The 26,412-nt window shown below is 42.9% G+C and overlaps 2 protein-coding genes across 3 annotated transcripts in view; one reads left to right on the forward strand and one right to left on the reverse strand.

The window, feature by feature from the left end:
• Positions 1-1,071: 1,071 nt before the first annotated feature.
• Positions 1,072-26,412, forward strand: part of MAPKAPK3 (MAPK activated protein kinase 3) — a 67,377-nt gene continuing 42,036 nt past the window's right edge. For both annotated transcript variants that reach the window (XM_084634268.1, XM_084634269.1), the window contains exons 1-2: positions 1,072-1,200; positions 2,971-3,317. In XM_084634268.1, the coding sequence (XP_084490394.1) occupies positions 3,093-3,317 (225 nt within the window). In that variant the 5' untranslated portion in view covers positions 1,072-1,200; positions 2,971-3,092. The remainder of the gene's footprint in view (positions 1,201-2,970; positions 3,318-26,412) is intronic.
• LOC311523838 (uncharacterized protein) overlaps positions 18,523-26,412 on the reverse strand; it is a 156,584-nt gene continuing 148,694 nt past the window's right edge. Inside the window, exon 6 of the transcript XR_014712432.1 lies at positions 18,523-18,575. The gene's annotated coding sequence lies outside the window, so the exon portion shown is untranslated. The remainder of the gene's footprint in view (positions 18,576-26,412) is intronic.

Consider the following 26,412-nt stretch of genomic DNA (forward strand, 5'->3'; position numbering starts at 1 on the left):
TTTTTGCCTCAAAGCTGATTTCTGCCTGTTCCCCCATCCAACTAATTAACCCATAATCCTTGTGTCCCTCCCTACCACAACCCACAGCCCTGGCAATGTGTCCCTCCTTCCAGGAGGAAGGTACTTGTACCCCTTCATGATACCACCTCTTCCTCCGCTATCTTGTGTGTCTGACCTGGCAATGCCCCTGTGGCTAATGCCCCCTGCCCTTTGCACATATCCTAGTCAAGAGGCTGGTGCTTGCTCCCCGCTCTCCCTCCTAGGCTGGCGGGTATCCTGTGTGCGCCCCCCCCCCAGCTGGTACCTTGTGTGGTTCCCCCTCTCCCCACCTTGCAGGTATACTGTGTCCTCCCCACCTGCCTGCCTGGCTCATACCATGTGCATTCCCCCCTTGGCTAGAGGGTACCCTGTGCCTCTCACAACTGGCTGGCTAGTACACTATGCACCCCACCCTTCTCAGCTAGCTGGTACTCTGTGCGTCTCCCCGTCAGTCCACTCCCATGGTTGGCTGGCACCCTGTGCATCTCCCCCCTCCACAGCCCACTCCCCATGGTTGGCTGGTACCCTGTGTATCCCCCCCCACATCCTGGCTGGCTGGTTCCCTGTGTGCCCCACTCCACCCTGGCTGGCTGGTACCCTGTGCATCTCCGACCCTCCCCCCCCCACTCTCCCCTCATGGCTGGCTGGCTGGTCCCTGTGCATCCCCCCCCCACTCCCCATGGCTTTCTGGCACCGTGCCCCCCCCCCTTGCATAGCTGGCTAGCACCCTGTGCATCTCCCCCTCCACAGCCCACTCTCCATGGTTGGCTGGTATCCTGTGTATCCCCCCTGCCCCGGCTGGCTGGCACCCCGTGGCCCCCCACTCCCCACCATGGTTGGCTGGCACCCTGTGCATCACCCACCCCCCCACGCACACTCCCCATGGCTGGCTGGCACCCTGTGCCCCCGCCCCGCCTGGCTAGTACCCTGTGCATTCCCTCCTCTTCCCCGACAGCTGGCGCACCACGTGCTCCTGCCACTCCCCCGGGCCGCGTGTCTCCGCCGGGACCGGCTGTAGCAGGAAGGCGGGACCGGGACGTCACGTGAGCGGCCGCCTCTCCTGGCTGCTGGGGGTACGGACCGCGCCGGACCCTGTGCGGGAGGCGGTCCGGGGCTGTACCAGCCCCGCCCCCCCAACTCACCTGCGGCGGGCACATCAAGGTAACCCCCCCCCCCCGAATAGTGCGGCGGGCAGGCTCACCTGGGCCCCTCCCGCCCCTAGCTCTGCGCGGGGCAGCCAGGTAACCTGCCCGGCTCTGCCCCTCCCTCCGCCTGTGTCCTGCGGGAAGCCCAGATGGGTCCTCACCTGGGCCTTGCCTGTGTCCTGGGGGAAACCCAAATGGGCCCTCACCTGAGCCCCACCTTCCCAGCTGGGCCCTGGGGGAAACCCAAGTGGGTCCTCACCTGGGCCCCTCCTTTCCACCTGGCAGGGCCCTGGGGGAAACCCAGGTGGGCCCACTCTTTTGTCCTTCCCCCCACCTCTGTGACCTGGCCTAGAGGAAGCCCAGAGCGGCCCTCACCTGCCACCCAACTGTGCCCCAGGGGAAGCCCAGGTTAATCCTCCTCCTCCTCCTATGCCCCAGAGTGCTCTAATTGTGGGAACTAGGTTACACCTCACCTGAGGTCTCCTCTCCTCCAGTCTGCTGTAGGTTAGCCAGGTAACTTCTTACTTTGGGGCTCTCACCTGTGATTCTTCACTAGGGCAGTCATTACCACCTCATCTTGGGGCCAGCTTTTCCACATATACCATCCCACCCACCCCCAGTCTTGGATGCTGAATTGGGGGTAGTCATGTACCTCTCATCTAGGGCCTTCACCCCCTCGAATTCTACAATAGAGCAGCTGGGTAAACCCTCACTTGAAGGCCTTCTTCCCCCATACCCTTGACCTGTGCACCAGGATGGCCACATAACTCCTCACATGTTTTACCCCACCCCTGAATTCTTCACCAGGGCAGCCAAGTATATCCTTAGGTGAAATGAAATACATGGATATCACCTGCCCCTCTTCTTGACCCAGCACTGGAGTGGCCAGGTGATTCTTCACCTAAGGTCCTTCTCCCCCCAATCTGTCTTCACCTAGGGACTATTCTTGCACTGGAATTGCCAGGTAATCCCTTGGCTGGGGGCTTCCTTCTCCCATCAACTTGTTCAATCCTATATCTTGGGAATTTCTTCCTTTTGACCTGTGTGCATTGGGATAGTCAGATTGCCCCTCAGCTGGGGACACCCTCCCCCCTGCTTTTTCTCCAGCTTATGTACCAGGGCAACTAGGCAACATCTTATTTAGGGCTTCCTTCTATCTCTCTACCAAGTCCTGTTCCTGAGTCGGTAATCAGTGACTCATTTGAAACCAGGTTCACTTAGGCCTATAATTAATTGGGTGATTTTGAACCTTTCAGTCACTGTTCAGTCCTGTAAGGCTGATATTCAGATCATAGGTAAAACTGTCTTCAACATTTGTCATTAGAGATTGTGAGCTTCTTGGGGTATAGGGACCAGGGTGACCAGATGTCCCGATTTTGGGGGCTTTTTCTTATATAGGCACCTATTACCCCCCCCACCCCATGTCCTGATTTTTCACACTTGCCCTCTGGTCACCCTAATAGGGACCATCTTTTTGTTGTGTTTGTACAGCACGTGGCACAGTGGGGTCTGGGTCCATGGCTCAGGCCTCAGGCTCTGCCACAGTGTAGATAAATAGTGATTGACTGTTACCTGTGAATAAATGATTCAAGGCAACTTGGTCAAGTTCTTTATGCTGATAGGTGAAAGTTACTTTTCTGATGTGAACAGCCATCTTCAGTCATTTGTAAGTCTGGTATTGCCAGATGTCTAAATATGAAGAAGGGAGGAGAGAGAGGAGTTTGTGTAGGAGCGGAGTTTGATTCTACCAAGTACATTGCTAATATTTATTTGCGTTCTTCTTTAGGAAAACTGAGTGAAATACAACCAAATGGACTCCTCCAAGCACTTGCTTTGATCTGCTGAGTTGGGGGGAAATCGTACTGAGGATCTGGTGTCTACCTCTGTAACCTCTAACTTCTCAGTGCTATGGAACAAAGTGAGGGCGAGCAGGCGCCCCAGCCAGAGAGTCATGAGGACAGCAAGAGCAATGTGAAATCCTTGCCTGGGGGAGCTGTCCATGTCTGGGGAGAAATAAAAAAACATGCAGTTACAGATGACTACAAGCTCTCCAAACGGGTGCTAGGTTTGGGTGTTAATGGCAAAGTACTGGAGTGTTTTAACAAGGTGACAGAGCAGAAATGTGCTTTAAAGGTACGTAGACATTTCCTTGTATACATTTTTGAGGCCAAAGCTCATATCTCAAAATCCCATAGAAGGCCATCTTTTCTGTTGATGCCTAGGTAAAACAGAGATGGATGTATTAGAGATTCTTGGATATGTAGAGAGAGAGTCTAGTGTAGCAGTATGTTGGTCCAAACTCAAGAGGTCTTTTTCAGACTGTTCCTGAGTGAGTTTCTGTAACAATTATCATTTATATAACTGACTGTGCTTTTCTACCTGGACTGAAAAACCCCAACTCCTGAGTGGTTTAGCCAGGGTTTTTAATATGGATACTATGCAATCAACAGTCAGGAATCTGTTGCAATAGGTCTAGGGCCTGATGCCTTTATGTGTATTGCCACTCTTCTGGTTTTCCGTCTTTAAAAAAAGTACTAAAGGGCAATTTGGATCCTGGAGTCCAAGACTTACAGTTCTGTTGGAAAGGAGTCCCTGACAAATATTTGTCTGTTTGTTTTTCTTATAGAATATTTCTTAGGACTTTAAGGAGATTTTCTAGTTGTTGAATAAAAATTGCAGGGTGAGTGAGTAATTCCATTTTCTTATCTACTTCCAAAAGAGTAGGGCATCTGAAAACAGATCAGAGATATCCGGTTTGGGCAGATGTGTTTACCCACTTACCAATGATGAGCCAATATTAGGGTAATAAGTGTCATTTATATAAATAGAGCAGGAAACCTGCACTAATAAGTGTAGGGCTTACCTATCGGTTTGTGCAGTATTTAAGATTTCTTTTTTAATTACAAATTTAACCCTAATAGTGACACAGTTAATCTTCACTGAATCTGTAAACAAGCATAAGCAACAAAATTCTGTGAACTGCCTCAGAATGCAGTACTGCTTCTTTTGCATTAATTGGGATAACTAGAATATCTAGAAGACTTCAGATACCCTTTTCTGTCCCCACCCTCAAACCCTGAATGCATTGGCAGAGAGTAGGACGAAATCTGCTAGTGATCTTCTGGATGACTTGTTGAGGTATAGACAACACCTTGTCTCTAGCAGGCTGGACCTGAATTCTACGGCAAGGTTCTTGCATTCTGTAGTATGCTGGTTGGACAGTTTCATTTAAATTTTAAAAAAGAGACTTTTAATTGATTAAACATGAAAACATCAATTTGTACAGAAATGTGGCCTCAAAATAACAAAGGGACTAATTAATGCATTCCTCGCATTTTCAGTTTTCATGCTGATTTCTGTATTGACAATGCATAGTTGAATTGCAGAAGTTTATTAGGATGGAGTTGCAGGTTTTGGCAGGTGGGGGAATGTTGAGGCTTCTGGCACACAGGCAGGCATAGGAGGGTGTTTGAGATTGTCGGATAAGTACGTTAGCTTGTTGCTTCTGATTAAAATGACCAGCAGTGAATCATGGAGTGTAGTTGTAGCCATGTCTGTCGTAGTGAATTAGTTAATATTGACACTTATTTAATTTTCAGACCTAACTCATTAAAATGAAGGGAACAATTAACATTCAAAGCTGTTTCACTGTGTCTGCAGACTCAGGCAGGCCTCATTATATAAGTTTATGCTTGGTTCACATTTTCAAGGTTTTCATTGCAGCTCTAAGAGCTAGACATTTTTAAAATGTGAGCTTACTTTCTAGAGCAGTGGTTCTCAACCAGGGGTACACGTACCCCTGTGGGTGCGCAGAGGTCTACCATGGGGTACATCAACTCATCTAGATATTTGCCTAGTTTTACAACAGGCTACATATAAAGCACTAATGAAGTCAGTACAAACTAAAATTTCATACAGAGACTGACTTGTTTATACTCCGTCCTGGATATAGATGTAATATTAAAAAGCTAATTCAACACTGATTAAGCTACAGAGAAGAATGTCAGAAATTAAAGGTAATGTGCTTTTTAACAGGCTTCCCTTTGCCTAATGAGCAGGAAGAACTAATGATGGAGGAAGGGATCTGAGACATCCAATTTAGAGGTTCCCTGTAATCAAAAATGAGGCTGAAAAATCAGTTAATCCCTTCAGTGCTAACATACTTAGGGTACAAAAAACCCCATCCCCTACCTCACCTCCCGCATACACAACCAAAACTATATTCTCTGTGATGTACCTGGTATATCACTGAAGTCCTGTTGTTATGTTCCAGTGGAATGTCTGCACTTCAGGGAGTGCTCCCTTTTTCTGCTGAAATGGCCAGAAAGGTGTTAAGATGTGTGTAAAGGCCATGGGGAGCTAAAACAGCAGCTGATGCCTTATTCTGTGTATACAGTTTTCACCACTATGGATCAGAGTGCCGAATACAAAATGAATTATGCAATTATGTAAAACTTCCAATGGCTCAGAGTGTAGCCACTCCCAAAATATGGCAAAGAAAAAAATAACCATGGAAGGAGAGACAAAATGGTTTAATTGTCCTGAACAGAAGAATCTTGTATTGAGCCCTGAAGATACTTACAGAGGTGGCAGTGTTCAGGGAGGATGTTGTCATTGTTTCATGGGGATCCTGAACCAAGCAGCACAAGTCCCTCTCCTGCTCCTCATGGGACCTCAGAACAGCCCATCCAGACAAAATAGCTGTGTAAAACCTTCTGGAAATATGTTCTGTTGAGAAACTCTGCTTTTATATTGTACAGTGTAGGGCTTGTCCTCCTTTTGGAGGAAATAGGCTCAAGAGTTCTCAGTTTACATAGCTCTCTATTCCCAAGCTGCATGTGATTGTCTCACATTGGTGGGGTTAAACAGTAGGTGCGGATGAATTATTTAATAAGACTCCCTATTTGACATGTAAATGTCAAAAGTAGAGAAATGCAAACGTTACCTTGTGTGTACTTTTTTGTATATGGAGCCAAAAGCTGAAAAGAGGGACAGAGGTGGGTATTTTTAAGGCTTTATTTGTGTGTGTTGTATAATACATAGTGTTTTCTACATATGCCTATGCACGCGCGCACCCACTTCCTCTATTACTTCTCTGCTCCCTGTAACCAAGTCCCCTGAACAAAATCAAAACCTCCTCTTGCTGCTGAAGGTAGACCTTATCAACCGTAGGTTCTCTTTACCACCAAACTCTCACATCAAAGCTGCCCCTGACTTGGCAGATGGCACTGCTTTCTGCCTGCAGGTTTTCTTTCACAAGGGAACAAAGCCAGCACAGAGCTTACTCAATGGAAGGAATTTTTACGGAGGTACTCAAGAGAAAAACTCTTGAAGAGGCAGAAACATTCATCCACAGAGCCATGTGTCAGTCAAGCACTACATACTGTAATTGGGAGGTCTCTGTTGTCTCCTTTAGTCCATGCCTGTAATTGGAACTAGTTAGAATTTCACTAATAATTTTAGACTGGGAAAACACAAGGTATCCTCCCAGGATACTGCAGGGGCTCTAACTGTGGCGTTGCTTATTTTTCTGAAGTGTTATGTGGCTTCGTTTACTCTGCTTGGCATAGTGTTCTGTTATACGCTTTTTAAAAGTACTGTCACCTTTGCTTCCATTAGATTGAAATGCCACCCACACTGCTGCCACAGTTAAGAAAATCTAATCTGGCTACTTGCTTATATGTGTAATGACACATTGGCTGTACAGCAATGTTTCCAAACAATGAGGGTGGAGGAGTAAACAAACTAGTCTGCAGGACAGTGGCGTTCTAGAAGGCAATTTTGAGTAGTCCACACGTCTATTATTTTTCTACCGGGTAGGCAACTGACCTAGATTCACTTCCATAACTTAGGTGATGTTACAAGCCCTCCTGCATTTTTGTCCCTTCCTTTGTGTCCTGACCCCATTCTTCATAATTCTACTTCCCTGTGGAGCTAGACTTGGAGAAAATGCTGATACTTAACTTCCCTTCTCCTCGCAAGCTCTCTATTATGTCCCTTCCTTATGGGGATAAAGAAATCTGGGCCAGCTTTCTACCTGGGACAAAGATGATAAACATGAGGGTTACTGAAAGTTGCCTTCTTGAAAAAGGCCAGTGGTTCTCAACGCTTCTTTTTTTCTTCTTCTGTGGAATGAGAATCACAAAGTGGTCAAAAAAATCATCCCATGACCCACCCTATCCCACAAAGCTCTGTGGAACTGAGGATGATGTGATTTAGGTTTATAGGATGGAGATTGTGGATCAAAAAAGGTGAGGAGGCTGAAGGGTCTTCTGGGTCATGGAGACTTTTCTGTGCTTGCACAGTGCTCAGTTCCAGGGTGGCGATGAACTGCTGCTAGTGGATGAGAAGCTGGTCAGATAGATCGTTAGAGCACTGCTTCCTCTTGCCCTGGAGCCTAGCACTGAGTGGAGGGAGAAAACAGCTTTCCTCAGACTGTGGGGTGGATAGCATCAGCAGGAGTGAGCCTCTTCTTTCCTTTTGTCACTGGGCTCTCACTGTATCCTGGTGAGTTGGAGCATTTTGATACACTATGAAAAAGGACTGAAATGGCAGAGTGGCTGCCTGTGACTTTTTCCCTCCTGCGCACACACACACACACTATACGCTAACAGCCTCCATCTTGGTTAGGGCAACGTGAGTTGGGTGTTTGAATGGGCCTGCTCCCTCAGGTCTTCTAGCCTAGAACAAACTAGGCTGTCACCTTCTGGCTGCTGGAAAAGTTAAGAGTTAGAGATTATGGCTCCCCATAAGCTAATGGCCAGACATCCTGCCCTGAGAACATAAGGACATATAAAAACATGAGAGGCCATACTGGATTAGACCAAAGGTGCATCTAGCCCAGTATCCTGTCTTCCGACAGTGGCCGATGCCGGGTGCCCCAGAGGGAATGAACAGAAAAGGTAATCATCAAGTGATCTATCCCCTGTTGGCCATTCCCAGCTTCTGGAAAGCAGGCCTTGAATTCACATCAGAACAGCTCAGCAACAGGAAACTTACCTATGTTGCAGGTAACCTTTGCTTTCTTAAGTGCCTTTTTTATTATTACCTGAGAGGGTAATAAGTTTGATAGAGAGAATACAAAGTTCATATGAGGGTAGCATTTACAGAGTGCAAAAAATGTGCAGTTTTACTTGACTGAGACCAAGACAGTGAATCAACATTTTCAAAGTGCAGATATAGGCAACGGTTATGATTGTAGTGCATAAAATCATTGCCGTTTTCCTGAGATGTTTGGGCTGGCATTTTCCTGTGAAGGATCAATACCTTTGCTTCTTGAAGAATGTGGAAGTGATTTTCAGCTGATGATTTGATACAGAACGATAAATGTTAGCAAGTTTCCTGGTGGATGGAAGTTGGTATTAAATCTCTTTAACTCTGAAGTCATCCTTTAGAGTGAAGAATTCCAACTGTGTAACAGTGCAAAACAACACTGTGCAACATTTTAGGACAGGAAATAAGAATGCTGTGTCATACTGAAACTGCAGGGGAATTCAGGGTGTTAGAATATAATTATCAGAGTTGGAATTTTGTGAAGGATTTAAGAGTGATTGTGTTTTGTAGGTGGAATTTTAGGACATCCGACTACAGGACACTTCATCTTAATCTCATTTATTTATTTTTTAACCCTTGCCATCTATTTAAACCAGTCTGTCTCATTGGTACAGGACTCCTAGAGTCATTATCACAAACGATTACATGTAATGAGCTCCAGCTCCAGGGAGCTAATGGGATGAGGGAGAAGGCAGATGCTGGGTGAAACAAGCATACTTCAGGGAGATTCCACCTGAACTGGAGTAGAACCTAAAATATGGATAGTGTGAGACTGGTACCCTGAACTTTGTTCTTAGATGCCAAGCCCAGAACATATATGAAATACCTAAAATAAACATCCACTGGGTGGATAGTGGATTATTTTATCTGTTCCAAGAAACTTTTTGCAAATCAATGGGTTACTTGAAAGACCAGGATCATTCAAGCACTTACCTGTCTGCAGTTGGTCTAGAACTGCTGCATCTTATGGACTAGTTGTTTTGGTTTGGTTATCAATGGAGTTTGTCAATTGGCTTGCACTTTACAGATGTAAATAAGTTGGTTAGTCTAGTGGTCTCTTGTGCTTATTGCCAGCCTGGGCTGATTTCTAACCATAGAAGAGTTGTATAATAGGGGTATAGCAGGTGGAAGCTAACTCATCAAGCCTGTAAGGTGGAAATGCAGAAAGAAAGGGAATGCTGTAAAACGATTAAGGTCTCTGTGAAAAGCAAGCTGTATTGCTGCTTCCTCTGTGCTTTTTATGTTCTCTTGTAGTGTGCCAACAAGCTGAAACATGTTCCATCCAGACATGTGTAGTAACAAAGCTTAGGAAGATCAAGGCGTGTCCCTGTGGTTTCAAGCAGATTTGAAGATCTGAAAAACTGTTACAGATACAAATCTTATTATGTGCGTCTGTCTGTCTGTCTGTCCATCAGACCTGACTAAGATCTCTCTGTTTTAGGAATAGATGACCCTTCTCCCCATCTCTCCCCCTTTATAGTCTAAATCCTTCTGTTCCATTTAACGACAGTAGAACCTCACTAATTCACACTGACTGGGCATCTCATTGCAGATAACTGGATTTCCATATCAGCTTTCATGTAAGCACCCAGTAAGCTAGAATAACAAAATGTTCATTTATTTAGCAAGTCTGCTCCAGTTTTAATTACGTCTGGTAATACATCGCAGCATAGGGATGCCTGAACAGGAACGTCTGATCCAGCCTTTTGCAATTTGAGGAAAATCACATCCTCCTTTGAATGTCAAGGCTCAGGTCCGTTTCTCCTTCATAGTGCACTAGTAAACGTGGTACAGTATCTTGTGTACAAGTAATGCAGTCTTAGAAAAATGAGTAGTCCTGCTAGCCCTCTGCTATTAAATCTCTGCCCAAAAAATGGGGAGAGACCCCAATTTTCCTGTGTTAAAGTGATAGGGAGCACAGATTAGCAACATTCTGTGGTAATTGGGACCAACATGCACCTAAGGCACTTAATAGATAAAAGTGCTTAGCATACATAGAATGTTTAATATTAATATTTTAATTGTATATTAAGTGAACCAATTTAAAGCAGATGTAAATTGATCAGTTCACATCTGTACAACACTCCATTCTAAAATATTTTGCGAACTACATTTCATTCACTCTTGAAAAGCAGCCATTGTTAGCATGAAATGTTTATTGTTCCATATTATGCAATAATAGCTACACTCCCATTTTTTTTCTTGATTTTCCTGACTTAAAGATGTATTTAATTTAAAAAGTCAAACTGTTTAGGACTATGCGTAATGTACCAATGGCAATGGTTGCTGTTTAGCAGTCTTTATTTCTTTTGCCACAATAAGAGTTTGTTGAACTGCTCAGCTTCATGGTTTTAATACTGCACGTTCCACATGGAAACCTTCTTGAAAAGCAATGTGGTGTACATGTGTCCAGTGATGGGACTAGAGTAGAAACCTATTTGACTGGAAAACCATGAGAACGTCTCTTTTTTAACCAATGGAACCAACAGCCTCTCAGGATTAGAGCATATAAATTGTCTGGATTCTGGTACTTTTACACAGACTTCCTAAGTATTTAAGATGATTCAAAGCTCTCTTAATGAGATTAAGCTATAACTCCCTTGCATTTTAATACCTCTAAACTGAAAGGAGGAAAGAAGTCTAGTTCAGCCTGCTAATCGGCCCTGGGCTTCCTATTTTCTGAATCTTTACAATATGGCATTTCATGCTGAGGCGTTTGAAAACTGCTTTGAGAGAAATAGGAAACACAAAATGTTTAAAATTAATTTATTCCAAAGCAACTTTAACAATGCCAAAGTTTTGATAAAATAGTCTGAATGTTTCATCTTTAAAATGTAATTTCAGACACAACCAAAGAGCCAAAGCTTATTAAAGTTGCACTGTTCTCGGGTCTGACCTATTGTCAGTTCACAATCTGGCTCTTCTCCACAGGCCTTTTCCCAAAAATATTAGGTCTTCCCAATTCCTGTTTTGAGTGTGCTGAAGGTTAAGTAAAAGGCCCTCAAGCAGCTTTTTGAGTTGGCATTTGAGTCAGCTACTGTCTGGGACATTATTTATTATGCCTATTTCAAGGGTGGAGTTGAGAAGTGCAGAATTCTGTTGGAATGCACTGCTAAAACATACAAACTCAGGGCCCCATCTCTGGAAGCCACAGAGAGTAGCTAGAATGGTACCATTTGGTTGCTCTCCATTGAGATTTTGGTTACTGAGAGTGATTTGCCCTGTGAACTAGCCGTGATGCCCCTAAGAGTCAGTATCTCTGTTATCCCTTACAAACATGTGAGTCGGTAAGGTAACTTATAACCATTATTGGTTTTCAGTTAAATATTTTTTTGAGGGAGAGGAGAGAGGGAAATGCCTGGATGGTGAACTACTAGTGTCTTTCTTGCACACTGTGCTGTGCATATATATCCTGAAAATCTAGGATCTCTCTAAAGTTTATGGCAGATTGGATATTACTGTTGTGGGATATTTAAAGCCCTGTTCACAATACCATAGGGTTTAGTGCACAATAGAAGCCCTGCTACCAAAACATTCTCCTTGTTTGCAAGTCTGTGTGTCTGTTTGGGGCTTGTTTGTTGTTTTATCAAAAACTTAAAATCCTAATTTTTTTTCTTTTAGGAATTCATTTCTCACAGGGCTTTATAACGATTCCGGTTTCCCACATGTTGCTTTCAGTCAATGTGGCTTTGTCAAAAGCAGTCTGGTTGCCACAGCAACAGAGTTGTTAATAGCAAAGATGTCATTGCCTGAAGGTGGGAAGAGGGGGAGGGTGGGTTTCTCTGGCTCAGCTGCCTCTCCACAGTAGAAGCTCCTGCTGGAGCCACACTACAGTACAAGGTCTCCATTGTTTCTGTGAGGAGTAAAAGCCTTTTATTTTGTTCTCTTCCCTTTCCAATCAATTTACAATCAAAATTTGACACATGGGAGGGTGACGGGGCTTGACATTGGCTTGATACTCTGAAGCGTTCCTGTTCTTTCAGACTCTCCAATCTCAAGGATACTGCTGTTGTCCTCTGTGTTTAAAAGAAAGTTTCTGTGAACAACAAAGCACTTGCATACATGCAGAACCTGCAGCGTTCAGTTTGTGTTTATAACTAAAATAACACATAGATGCACCATCCTCTTTCCCTTTAGCTAACAGCCTTTTTATGAAGGTAGTGTGAAAAATGATCTATCCCTTCACCCTGTGCTGTAATATGAAACCAAGAGGACACTTAAAGGGCATTGGGTTTTCAAAGGAACCTAATGATGGGACTTGGACACCTAACTCCCTTAGGAAAATCCCATTCTTAAACAGCGTGTTACTTTATTAATATTTAGTGAACCTGTAGAATTCTCTGCTCCAATAAGTCAATGAGACCAACACTGAGGATTTTAAACGGGATTGGGTCATGTTTATGAACCTTAATGAAATGTGTATCTCTGCAAGAAAGTTGTACAAACTTTTGTGTTTTGAAACAAATAAAGTGCTATGAAAGTCCTTTGTGTTAGCTTGCAGTGATATTACCCATGCTTCAGGGAAGTAGCTGATTCTCTCTCTTTCCCTGCTGCTAAATATACCACCTCAGCAAATATAGCATTCTGCTAGCCAAGGAGAGAGAGAGAAGCTAGGCTCTGATTTTGCAAGTGCTTATGGACATTACTCATGTCATTCACATGCATAAAGTTATGCACGTGTAAGAGCTTGTCCACAGGGAGAGGTTATTCTGTACTGTAGGAATCCTCCAGTTATGTACACAAATAATCTGGGTAGCAAAAGGGAAAATCTGTGCATTGTCTGTATCTGTTATGCTGGAATTTGTTGTTTTACAAGATAAACCTCTGGCAGGATTGACTGGGTTGTGTCTCATTAGGTTCTTCACTTTACAATATTTGGAAATTGACAGGATTTCCAGCACCAGAGAGCGAGAGAGAGAGAGCTGGGGAACGTCTCAGTTATGTACTAGTGTAGTTGTGGCCATGTCAGTCACAAGAGCTGTGTGTGGCTGGAAAGCTTGTCTCTCTCACCAACAGAAGTTGGTCCAATAAAATATATTACCTCACCACCTTGTCTTTCTAGAACTGTACTAGGTAATTTGCCTTAACCATTTTGTAGTGTTCAGTCATTTTTTTTTTTTAAAGATTTTTTAAAATATATTTGCCAGGAAATTGTGTGTATCCTGTAATGTGGGGTGGAGTGCCTAGGAGAAATTTTAGGAAGGACATGAAGACTTGAAGAGGAACAATGGTCCAAGACTGGATCCTGGAAGAGGGTATTAGTATAAAGTGAGAATAGACTGGGTGGAAGTTCATTAACAAAAGGAGGTGAAAGTATTGATGATAGCTGCTGAGTGTGTTGTGTCTCACATGTCAGTTTTTGCACTATTAATGGTATGAGTGCTGTGATCTCCAAATGCAGATGTTGTCGGTATTGGAAGGATTGAGGGGAATTATGTGTGTTTGTTTTGATTTTTATTTTTTATATTGCAGTATACCATTTTAATTCAAGCCTATGGGGACATTCAGTGTATATATTCTAAACAACTTTATTTTGTAACAAAACAACAACATTGTGTATGTTCTGCATATGACTACTTCACCCCACTGCAGCTTCTCTGTGGAAACCTTAATCAATTATATACAAGGTGGGGGAGGTAATATCTTTTATTGAACCAACTTCTGTGGATGATAGACAAGCTTTTGAGCTACACAGAGCTGCTCCTCAGGTCTGGGAAAACTACATGAAGTGAATTAAGACACTCCTTTCTCCCTTCTAGGATTACTCTAGTGACCTGTATTTGAGCATTCTTAGAGCAGGGGTTTCACCATCCTTCCTCTTTTGAGCTTCTGTTAGTCAATAGCCTGTCCAATAATGATAGCTAGTCAGGCTCCTCCTTTCTCTGTTGCTTAATGAAATGCTAATTATCTGGTATTGGGAAGGAGAGGGAAATCAGTTATTACGCTCTCACTTGCACTGTGGTTCAAATGGTTCTTCATTTGAACAAACTGAACCAGAACTTCAGGTAACTTGTTTCAGTTACATGCAGTTTCTTTTACATATGCTTTTGTGTGCAAGTGATGGGTATGGCAAATATCCGACATGCAGTTGGTAAGAAGTAAAATAGTAATGGCTGTGTTTTTAATAAGAAAGTTCAGTGACATGGGTATGACAACCTAGCCATGTAAGGGAATATTTAAGTGTGTGAAAAATCCTAGAGCAGATTTTACAGCATTTTAAGTGATAGAACTTCAGAATCTGAACAAAATGAAGACAGCTATTTTACTCATTGTGTGGGAATGGGTGCTTCTGACTATGCTGCTTCAGTCACAAAGGGAAGAGTATAAATATGTTCGTGGAGTAAGTGGGGGAAATGGAGAGGGAGACACTCTTAAATACATTTCCTAGAGCTGTGCAACATATCTAGTTTCTTCCTTGCAGTAGGTTAGGGACTGAAGAGATTGGAAAAATGTTCCATATTCTTTGAGATTTTGTTTTACTGCCACTACCTTTTTGGACTTGTTTGCAAAATGGTGCAGTGGAGAGGGCATTGGACACCCTGGCAATAGACACCCTTAAAATATTTTAAATAATTGCTGCATCTCAGATTGGGAGAAAGTAGCATTAGTAATTCTTTAGGGTAGTATTTTAAAGTATGATTTATTGGCAGAGCTGTTAGTCTACTGTGTTTACCATAATGAAATGGAAACAGTTGATGCACATGGGATTCTGAGATTAGGCTTAAATGTAAAATACACAGAGGCTGAGGACAATAGGCTTTTAAATGTTGAAGACAGTAGAAAACCTGAGACAGTAACAAAATTTGATGGCGAGGAGTAGTATACAAGAGGGCAAGAGATCAGACCAGGAATAAAATTGACTGGAGGTAGTGGGAGACGGGATAGGCAGCAGTGGAAGATTTGGCTAGCCAAGGGCAATGCTCATCTAGGATGGTCTAGTCTAGGTTTCATAGCATGAAGGGTGGACCATAGAGTACTGCATGGATACTTAGGCCCCAGTGTTGCAGATTTACGTACATGCTCAAGTTTAGCGACATGAGTAGTCCCACTGAAGTAGACTCAAATACTAATGTCTACAGATAAGTATATTGTGTATATCTTTGCAGGACTGGGGCTTTAGTTTACATTTTCCTGTTAGTTCTATTGAGTATTATGATTCTTCACAACTCAGATAGATGTAGGTTTCATTTTTAGAAGGTACATACTATACATTTTTAAGTGATTTATTTTGAAAACTTTTCAGATTAGTTTTACAGCTATATCAGAAAATGAATGATTGTTTGGTTATTTTATTTACCACAGGTAACTGAAGCAGATATTTATGAAATCAGTGGGAGGTGAACTATCTCCAATTCAACAAGTTAATCGTTAATATTTGGAGGATTTTCTTGCCATGCTGTATTAGGAGGAGAACATCACCAGACAGACATTTAAATTGTTTTATTTAACTAAAACAACAACATTATGTATTATGGACTTTTTTTCTTCAACAGCAAACATAATATTTTGACAAAACAAGCATATGAATTTTTGAATGTAGTGTGACAAAGTTCCTCCTCTACCTTGGTGGGTCTTGCGCTTATTGGTGGATTTGCTCGCCTCGGAGATTCACGGCAGCCCTCAGTTTGGCCGTTTTTGTGAACCCACAGTCCAGTAAACTCCTTCTGTGTCTGATCAGGAGTTGGGAGGTTTGGGGGAAACCCGGGCTCACCCTCTACTCCGGGTTCCAGCCCAGGGCCCTGTGGAATGCAGCTGTCTAGAGTGCCTCCTGGAACAGCTGTGCGACAGCTACAACTCCCTGGGCTACTTACCCATGGCCTCCTCCCAACACCTTCTTTTTCCTCACCATAGGACCTTCTTCCTGGTGTCTGATAATGCTTGTACTCAGTTCTCCAACAGTACGCGTTCTTACTCTCAGCTCCTAGTACATCTTGCTCCCAGCTCCTCACACGCACCACAAACTGAAGTGAGCTCCTTTTTAAACCCAGGTGCCCTGATTAGCCTGCCTTAATTGATTCTAGCAGCTTCTTGATTGGCGGCAGGTGTTCTAATCAGCCTGTCTGTCTGAATTGTTTCCAGAAAGTTCCTGATTGTTCTGGAACCTTCCCTGTTACCTTACACAGGGAAAAGGGACCTACTTAACCTGGGGCTAATATATCTGCCTTCTATCACTCTCCTGTAGCCATCTGGCCGGACCCTGTCATAGTAGTTAAACATTCAGGTTTTTTAAAATCAGGTTTGTTTCAGTTAAAATTGTTTTTAACTGAAATAGTTAAATGAAATATTTATTTAAAAAAAAACAACCCAAAAATTAAATTGACTATGTTAGCCAGGTCAACATGAGAAATTTAAAATATTGACTTCTGCAGCTAACTCAGTCATTTTCACCTTCATTTTCCTGTTTGTTCATAGTCTGGAAAAGAAAATAAGCTTTCCTGCTTTTTCAGGTCCCAAATGATTAATTCATTCCAAATGGAGAAATCCAAAGGAAGAAAATTATTCTTTCTACACCAGCAGAAGAAGCTGTTGCTGTTAAAAGTGAGATTATCCCTTCAACAGTCTCTGAATCCAAGTGCTTAAGTGACTTCCATCAGCTCACTGGTGTGATTGTCTTTAAAACATCATCAGCAAACATATATTTCTTGAACGGTTCACTCTTAGCTCTGAAGTTTATTAGAGTTGGCATTATGGAGGGATGATTGCTGGATGTCCATGTCACAGCCAACTCCTCTTCTTCAGTAGCTAAGGTTTGACCCTGGTACCGAGCATTGAGAATATTTGGTAGAAAAAGAGCTGAAGATAGTGCTTGTCCCATTTGTTTTTTTAATGCTTGTAATTTAACTCCATCATTGCATATTTCTCTTTTTAAGATCTCACTCAGTTCCTTCCAAATTTCAACAGCGTCAGCAATAAAACAGCTGTTTCCCTGCATTTTGTTCAAGGCTACAGAAATAGGCTTCAGGGTACTTGGCATGTGTTCAACATTTCTCTTAAGCCCAATGTTGAGAACTTTGGCTGTGACAGTGCCATCTATTTTTTCACAATTTTGTTCACAAAGTGTCATCAGATTAGGCCACTTCTTGATCTAGCGCTCAAAACAGTCCACTCCTGAGTTCCATCACACGTCTTGTGGGAGAGTTAGCTTGGTTCCTCCCACTGTTTTCAGAGCAGCTGCTGCAAAGTGGTTGTTACGGAAGTATTTTGCAATTTCAACGACATTAGCCTTTATTTCTGGATCACTGAAGCCTTTGGCTAGAAGGTGCATCAAATGAGCACTGCAACTGTATGTTATTATCTTGGGACTCTCTTCTAAATAATTTCTTCTCATCTTGGATACATTTGCAGCATTGTCTGTGACCAAGCTGCATACTAGATATTTGCATTTTTTTTCACAGTTTGTTATAGCTTTTGCTGCTGCTACTTGTAAGTATTCTGCTGCGTATGCATTTCCTGATGTATCAATTGTTTCTGTAAGGAAGACATTCCCTTCTTCTGTTGTCACACAAGCATGTACAACAGGATCATTGTGGGCATTGCTTCACCCATCAAGACCTAGGTTAACAATTTCACCCTCTAAACCTTTTGCACGCTGTTCAATTTCTCTTTCATACACTTTATCCAGCAATTTGCTTGCGACATCTGTTCTGTTGGGTGCACTGTATCCTGGTCTTAATGACTGAACCATATTAATGAAGTGTGGGTTCTCAATCATATGGAAAGGAGAGTTTGTTGCATAAACAAACCAGGCAATTTTTTCATCAATTAACGCTTTTTCTAATCTGCTGGTTCTTATCACAAACTTATCGATGGTGGTTTCTGGATGATGGAGATTTTTTTTTTCTTTTTGCTATAGGTGATATACTGTGGCTATGTGACATACATGATGTGACTGAAACAGTGTCATTGGCGGATAACTCTGAAACTATAGAAAATGATGGTGATCTGGAAGGTGGAGAGTCTTCAGAATCCTGTATGTTGAGGGTGGATTCTCCTAAAGAAAATAAGTCAATGCAGTTATTTAATTATTATTACCATACTGCTCATTTAGCATTACTCATTGCATTCACTGACACTCAGTACTACTTTAAAGGTGAAATTGTAAAAGGAAGATCTGCCTATTTCAGCTATTTATTTTTTTATCACAACTGCATCTAAAATGATTGCACCATAGAGTAACAACTATATTTTTTGCTCAAACATGAGAATTCAAGAATAGTCCAGAAGGAAGACAGGCAGTCCTTAAGAAAGAAGTATGAAATAAAAAAGTTTTACCAACCTGAAGAGCCTGTATGATCAGACATGTATGTTCCTTTCATCGTCTTTCAACGCATCTTCCTCCTGAGAAGGAACACTTATCATGATGATGTTTCATTTGGGCAACCAGGCCTTGCATTTCTTTATTGCACTGTTTGCATTTTGCACCCATGCCTGTCTTACCCACAGGTAGAGGAACTTCATTAAAATATTCCCAAACTGGGTTTCTTTTATGGCCTGCTGCCATTATAGGTTTTCCCTTCTAGTGAGAGAATGGTATGATAGATCTCACATCAATGAAGGCTGCACTCAGAAAGACCTCAAGACTTCTGGAATATGCTGCTCAAACAATTTCACTTTTGTTCCTATTGCCTGTCCCTGCCTTCTCACATTTATCTCCAGACTTCTTCTCCTTGTCCAGATCTATTCCGCCCCCATTCATTGAACTTTTTGAAACTTTGCACTTTTAGAGAGAGGTAAGGGATTGACTCTGTATATACAAATTTGCAGAGGGACAATGGGGTTGAGGTCTGTTATCTTTCACCTCTATATATTTATTTATTTATTTAAGAACTTTTTTGCTGTTAACAAGCATGTTATCTCTGGAGACACAAATCCACAATTTGAGAACTGCAAAACTGAGCATCTCTGATGATGTCTTCTAGACTGAGCACTGAGTCCCATTGGGTAGATAGAAAGGATTAACCTAAATAATCTATACAGAAGCCCCTGGAACCCCATAAGATTGGGTCCCTAATCCATGAACTATTGGAACTCATTTACAAAACTTTTCTTAAACATTAAATGAATATATTGTCTCATACTATAGAATTAGAATTTATAATCCCTATTCCATGATGAGATATCTTTGAGCTATAATGAATCTTCAGATAGGTTTTTTCGTCAAAAAGCATTTTACCAAAAAAATCGGATTTTTTTTTAAGCTCATTGATTTTTATCCACCCAGGTATTATCATTAAATTCTGTCACTTAAATTATTCAGTGCTCATCTACCCCCTTCCACCGCCAATACTTGAAATTTCTGAGTATCCTTATTCATGAAACCCTAGTTTGAGTTTTTAGTACATATACGTGCATTTCTAAGGCACTTATCATTGTATCTGTATTAGACAATATAGTCTAGATACATACAGATGCTAACCCTGCCTGGAAGAGGCAAATTGAACTTTTTTTTTTCTTTTTCTTAAGACTGCAGTAGAGTGGAGAAAGGCCAGTGAAGAGGTCTGCAGAGTTTATTTGCATTGGCTTCCCACATTGTTCCTGCTGGTTTCTGGATGATATTTACACGACTCTTTATTTTGCCGTGGATACTTTTCAGGTGCTGGTGGTATGTGAGGCTTTGGTCTAATGTCATGCCACAACAGTTCAAGTTGGGATAACAAAAAGCTGCTAGCCACCAAAGTGCAGGTGCAGCTCCATCCTAGCGTCTCTATTGCTTAGATGAAATGCTGACATGACATTCTTAGTAAGTTTTGGTTTTAGCCTCCAATATAAGAAATATTCTGTGGTTTTAATGCCCTTTGGTTAGGGTTTGTCCAGTAGTAGGTAGATTTCATGCCTGTGTAATCAGAGCAATTTTATCAGCATAGACTGATTTCCATAATGTTTGGGGAAGGTCAATGGTGCAGATATTAAACAAGTTCGGTGCTAAACCGGTTGCTGAGGTAGGCTGTCATTGTGAGTGCATGGCCTGCTGATCTGGTCACCAACAAAAAAGCAAAACCTATAGCTGACCAAAACATCTTGGAGGAGTTTTATCATAGCAAAATTATCTCAATCAACGTAGGCTTTCAAGAGAAGGACATTCCTCCCTATGGGTCATAGGCATCAGATAAGTCTAAGAAAACTGCCCCAGTCTTGGGTTTTCACTGGAACTGCGCCTCAGTGTGTGGTGGTCAAGCTAATACTTGGTCAGTATAGCTGTGGCCTGGTCAGAAACCTACTTGTTTATTTAGTAACATTGCTTCTACAAGCGGCATAATCTTTGCCAATAATATTCTCTCCATGACCTTATGTAACATGCAGAGGAGTGACATGGGCCACTACAATGGTTGGCTTGTCAATGGCTATGACCACAACCTCACACCAGATCCCTCGGACAAGCCATGAGGAATGGATATTGGAGAACAGTGCTTCCAGCCATTTCTCTCCTTTAACTCTGAGGTTTTTAAGAAATTCTGGAAAGAAGCCATCAGGCCCTGCAGCTTTCCTAGCTTTTTTGAGTGAGAGTCGTCTTCACCTTTTCAGTGTTGAAGGGCAATGATGCGGGGTGGAGGTGGATAGTGTTTGTCAGTGCACTCTGAACATGTTGTGCTTATTGGACTTGTCCCCTAAGCTTACCATTCAGAAGGTCTTCAAGAGGCATCTGTCTGTCTCTACTCCACCTCCCTGCTTTCCTCTGCTTCCCCACCCCAAAAAAGAGGAAACAAGCAGGGAAACATTCTATCTAAAGTGCTAGGGATTATGGGGTGCTATCTAATACTGGTTTAATAGAATACTGTGTTCTTCACCCTATCCCCTAAGGAAAGATGACGCTTAGGGTGTAGTGGGTACCCAGTGGCTGGAATTTTATCTTGAAGTTCAGGTACTGTAGAACCCAGATCCCCCAGTGAACTTGTGAGAGCTGAAGTGGCACCCACACAGGCCTTGTAGGTATCGATCCTATTGTTCACGTGAACCAAATACTGCAGGATCTGTTTGAGGCTCATGAGTGCCCCCACTTAGTACCAAGAGTAGTTAATTGGCTGGTCAGGATTGTGCCTGTGAGTTTGGATAAGAAAATTCAGTCTCTCTCTCTCACTCCCTTTTATGAAAGGGTGAGGATAAACCAACTGATGCTCTCTCTGTTTAAAAATGGGGGTAGTTTTGTGTGTGTGTGCACGCCCATATATGTACCTAACAGTCAGTATAAATAAAGAAGGAGATTTTTACAAGATGTGGAATGTATGAGAGTTGAAAATGACCACCACCACTTAGATCCAGGGAGAGAAAACTGGCAATGGGTAGATAATCTACTGAGTCTCATGAAGTGCTGTGCAATGATAGATCAGTGACGCTTCTCCTTCCCCCACTTGACTTGTCTCTGTGATCCTTCTCTTGCATAGATGGAATAAACATCACTGGCAGCTTCCTCCTCCTCCTCCTGCCACTTGCCTGGTGTGAAATGTTAGCTCAGCTCTGTAGAGAGGGACTTGCAGCTACACCAGTAGGACAATCTGCCTTTCTGTTAACGTGGCTTCAGTGTGGATATTTCCCTGATTCCCCGGCACATCATGTCCAGGAGAATGATAGTGGATGGCACATCATGTCAGTGAAATCCATCTCTTCAAAAAGCATTTTACAATTTCATGAAGCAGCTGTTGCTGCAGCTCCCCCTGCTAGGTTTAGAATAAGAGAGGTGACTTTTGATCAGACTCTAAGCAGATAAGTGCTATTTCTCCCTTTCCCCCACCTCCCAGCTCCTCTTTCTCCTTTTCCTAAACCCACGCTTTTATCTTAGAAACATACTGACTTTTGGAAGTGAGCCAGCATTGCAGGCTGACACAGAAAGAAACTGCTGCAGGGAGAGGAGGAGAAAGGCAGGGTCCTGTAAGAGGCAATTGGAGGTGTGTTTCACAGCTTGCTTAAGAAAGGGTTGAAACTCCTAGAATGGCATTTGTTTTCCACCTTTGCGATGTCTTACTTTTCCTCCCTCTGTTTTATCCCCAGTTTAATGAAGGAATGAACATTAGTCTTCCAAATATTCTTGGAATTTTTCCCTTTCCTCTAATGTGCATGGTCATTGAGTAGGCATCCAGTGACAATACTATAGAGCAGTGGTTTTCAACCTTATCTCATTTGCAGACTCCTAATAAATTTCAAGTGGAGGTGCGAACCCCTTTGGAAATCTTAGACATGGTCTGTGGATACCCAGATGCCCTCAGACCACCGGTAGAAAACCACTGCTGTAGAGGAATGGAGAGGAAATCTATTTAGGAACATTAAGAAACCTTTTTTGATTATAGCAACATATTCTTTTCCATTTGAATTGCCCTGTTCATACTTCGCTATGTTTGACTCTCTGCAGCCCTATAATCCAATAGCAGGGAGTGCAAAGGAGATTGCTTTCTTTCTAATGCCCGGAAAATTGGATCACAGATCTTGGAGTGGGCGGAAATCACTGCCTCTCCTCCCTCCTCCACAAGATCATCTTGGCTAGGAAAAGACTTCAGAGGAAGGTCACAAGGATGGAAACTGCAATAAGGTGGGGAGTGGAGTCAAAATTACATTTCCTTCCTGTGGGGTTTGAAAACTGCTCACTGCAGGGCAAGTGGAAAAGGAGACTGGGGATCTGAGGGGTATTCTGTATGTCTACATTCCGATAGATGATGAGCATTTGATTCAAGGCCAGAAGGATCCATTTTGATCATCTAGTCTGACCTCTTGTCTACCACCGGTCATATAACTTCACCAAAATAACTCCTAGAGTAGATATTTTAGCAAAACATGCAGTCTTGATTTAAATATTGCCAGTGATGGAGAATCCTCCGTGACTCTTGGTAAGTTGTTCCAATGGTTAAGTACCCTCACTGTTAAAAAGTATACCTTATTTCCAGCCATTGGATCATGTTGCACCTTTTTCTGCTGGATGGAAGAGCCCGTTATCAAATATTTGTTCCCCATGTAGATACTTACAAACTGTGATCAAGTCACCCCTTAACCTCTTTGGGTACGTCTACACTATGAAGACTATACCAGCGTAGCTATGTCACTGTAGCTATGCTGACATAACCCCACAGTGTAGACACAGCCTATACTGACAGAAGAGGTTTTTCCCGTCAGCATAGGAACACCATTCCTGCAAGCAATGGCAGCTACATTGACAGAAACATTCTTCTGTTGGTCAGGGGCATGCATTTTTCATACTCTTGACCAACATAGCTATGTCAACCTAACTTTTAAGTGTAGACTCACACCTTTGTTAAGCTAAATAATTGAGCTCCTTGAGTATGTCATTATAAGACATGTTTCCTAATCCTTTAATCATACTTGTGGCTTTTCTCTGACTCGTTTCTATTTTATCAACATGCTTTTTAATTGTTGTCACCAAAACTTAAGAACATACATAAGAATGGCCATACTGGGTCAGATCAATGATCCATCTAGCCCAGTATCCTGTCTTCTGACAGTGGTCAATGCCAGATGATTCAAAGGGACTGAACAGAACAGGGGAATCATCAAGTGATCCATCCCTTGTCGGCGAGTCCCAGCATCTGGCAATCAGAGGCCTAGGGACACCCAGAGCATGGGGTTGCACCCCTGACCATCTTGACTAATAGCCATTGATGGACCTATCCTCCATGAACTTATTGAATTCTTTTTTGAATCCGGTTATACTTCTGGCCTTCACAACATCCCCTGGCAAGAAGTTCCACAGGCTGACTGTGCGTTGTGTAAAGAAGTATTTCTTTTTGTTTGTTTTAAACAGGCTGCCTTTTCATTTTATGGGGGACCCCTGATTCTTCTGTTATGTAAAAGGGAAAATAACACTTCCTTAGGCCTGGGCTACACTGGGGGCGGGGGGTTCAAACTAAGATACACAACTTCAGGTACGCTATTCGTGTAGCTAAAGTCGAAGTATCTTAGTTTGACTGACTTGGCTGTCCTCACGGCGGCGAGTTGACCACGGCGGCTCCCCCGTCAACTCCGATTGCTTCTCCTGCCGAGGTGGAGTACAGGTGTTTATTTGGGGATCGATTTATTGTGTCTAGACAAGATGTGATAAATCAATCCCCGATAGATCGAGTACTACCCGCCGATCCTGCGTACCCTTATTCACTTTCTCCATATCATTCATGATTTGATAGCCCTCTATTGTATTCCCCGTTAGTAGCCTCTTTTCCAAACTGTTCCAGTGTTTATTATTTCTCCTCATATGGAAGCTGTTCCATACCCCTAATCATTTTTGTTGCCCTTTTCTGTACCTTTTAAATTTCTAATATATCTTTTTTGAGATAGGGTGACCAGAACTGTATGCAATATTCCAGGTGTGAGCGCACCATGGATGTATATAGTGGCATTATATTATTTTCTGTCTTATTAGCTATCCCTTTCCTAATGGTTTCTACCATTCTGTTAGCTTTTTTGACTGCACATTGAGCGGATGTTTTCAGAGAACTATCCACAATGACTCCCAAGATCTTTCTTGAGTGATACTGGCTAATTTAGATCCCATCATTTTGTGTGTATAGTTGGGATTATGTTTTCCAGTGTGCGTTACTTTGCATTTATCAACACTGAATTTCATCTGCCATTCTGTTGCCCAGTCACCCAGTTTAGTGATAACCCTTTGTAGCTCTTTGCAGTCTGCTGTGGACTTAATTGAGTAAATACCCCGTCTTGTGCTTTATCTGTTAGGACATTAATCATAATTATTCAAGATCATGTTCTGTCAAGTTGTGAGTGACTCTGAAACAGGTAATGCCATTTTTGACAGTGTGTCACTCTTCCTCCTCTTTGGACCAGCTGGATCTTGAGAGGTATCTTTTGCAGTTTCCACTTTGAGGACCTGGTATCGACTGGAAATTCTAGCTGTGTGGAATTCCTCCTGGTCATCTTCTCTTTGGTGGCCTCAGCCTTCCCATTCTTATCTGTCTCCCACTGTGCAGAACTTGTTGCAGTTCATGGTCACAACACTATGTGTTGTTTCTCAATCACTCCTGCTTCCTCCCTCTTCCGTGCCCCACTATCTGACTTGGAGTGATGGAGAGATAGCTGAGGAGCAGCAACATAGAGCAGGCTAAGCTCCAGAGAGCAGCAAATTGGCAGGAGACTAGCAGGAAGTAGGCAACTGAAGGGAGCAGAACAGAGCACTGGACAATTAACCATCTAGAGAAGGGAACCAAACAGTGGGGAAGCCCTGAGCCTGTAGGGACCCAATCAGTGGGAGAGACAGGCCAGTGGAGCTCTAGACATTTGGAACCCACCCAGCAAAGAAATCAAGTTCTTCTCCTTTCCCACTCTTTGTTCTCTCCACTCCTTTTCTGAGAAAGATGCTTTCTAGGCTACTTACTGCGGGGACCTATTTCAAATGCTTTCATTGTCTGTCTGTCTCTCTGGAAATGCTGAGCTGTAGATAATGTCCTGAATGCTACTGTGACGAATCTGCTGAGTGGTTTTAAGTCAGGAAAGTGCATTGTTATGAATCTGCTGCTGCTCTTTTCCTCCTGCTTGTGAAGGTTTTAGGCCAGGAGTGCAGGATGGTTATGTGGCAGTTGGTGAGGAGAGGGTCCTAGAGACATGGTATCTGGGGACCTTGCTGGAGTATAGTGTTTCTGAGGCAGTTGGTGAAGGTGTCTGGAGGACCTGCCGGTTGTTAGACCCTATCAGGCTTAGCTGTTGAAGCAGCTAGAACACTTCCTAGAGTCATGGTGTACAGAGCATGGTGTGAAATCCTGCTCGGGACACCCAGAATTATGAACTGCTGTGTTACCCCTCTCTGCCTCAGGAAGGGAGAGTTTTTCTGTTGCTAAGCTGTGTCAGCCCCCTGACACACCAGCCTGTCTGTCTTGCTGGGAAACTCTTCTGGACTCTGCCAGTCCAAATCTTGCCTTGCAGGTAAGAATCAGTGAACCCAAATGCCCCAGAGATGTGTCTCTGCTGTGTCCAGTCCCTCTCACTGTGACACTCAGTAATTATCAAGTCTGCTCCCTCAAAAGAGACAGAACATGCACAACTGCCAGTTTTGCTGAGGACTCGCATAATACACGGCACTGAGGTGGTTTTGTAATAAAACAAGAATAAGTTTGTTAGCAAAGAATAGAGATTGAACTGATACTTAGTATGACGTTCCCCTCTGGTGTTATCTGGACCGGTGATCTGCTAGGCTACTCCAATCCTTGACTCTGGAAGCCAGCCTTAC

This window comes from Lepidochelys olivacea (genome assembly GCF_965140295.1).
Source record: "Lepidochelys olivacea isolate rLepOli2 genome assembly, chromosome: 7".
In the NCBI taxonomy this organism is placed as follows: Eukaryota; Metazoa; Chordata; order Testudines; family Cheloniidae; genus Lepidochelys; species Lepidochelys olivacea.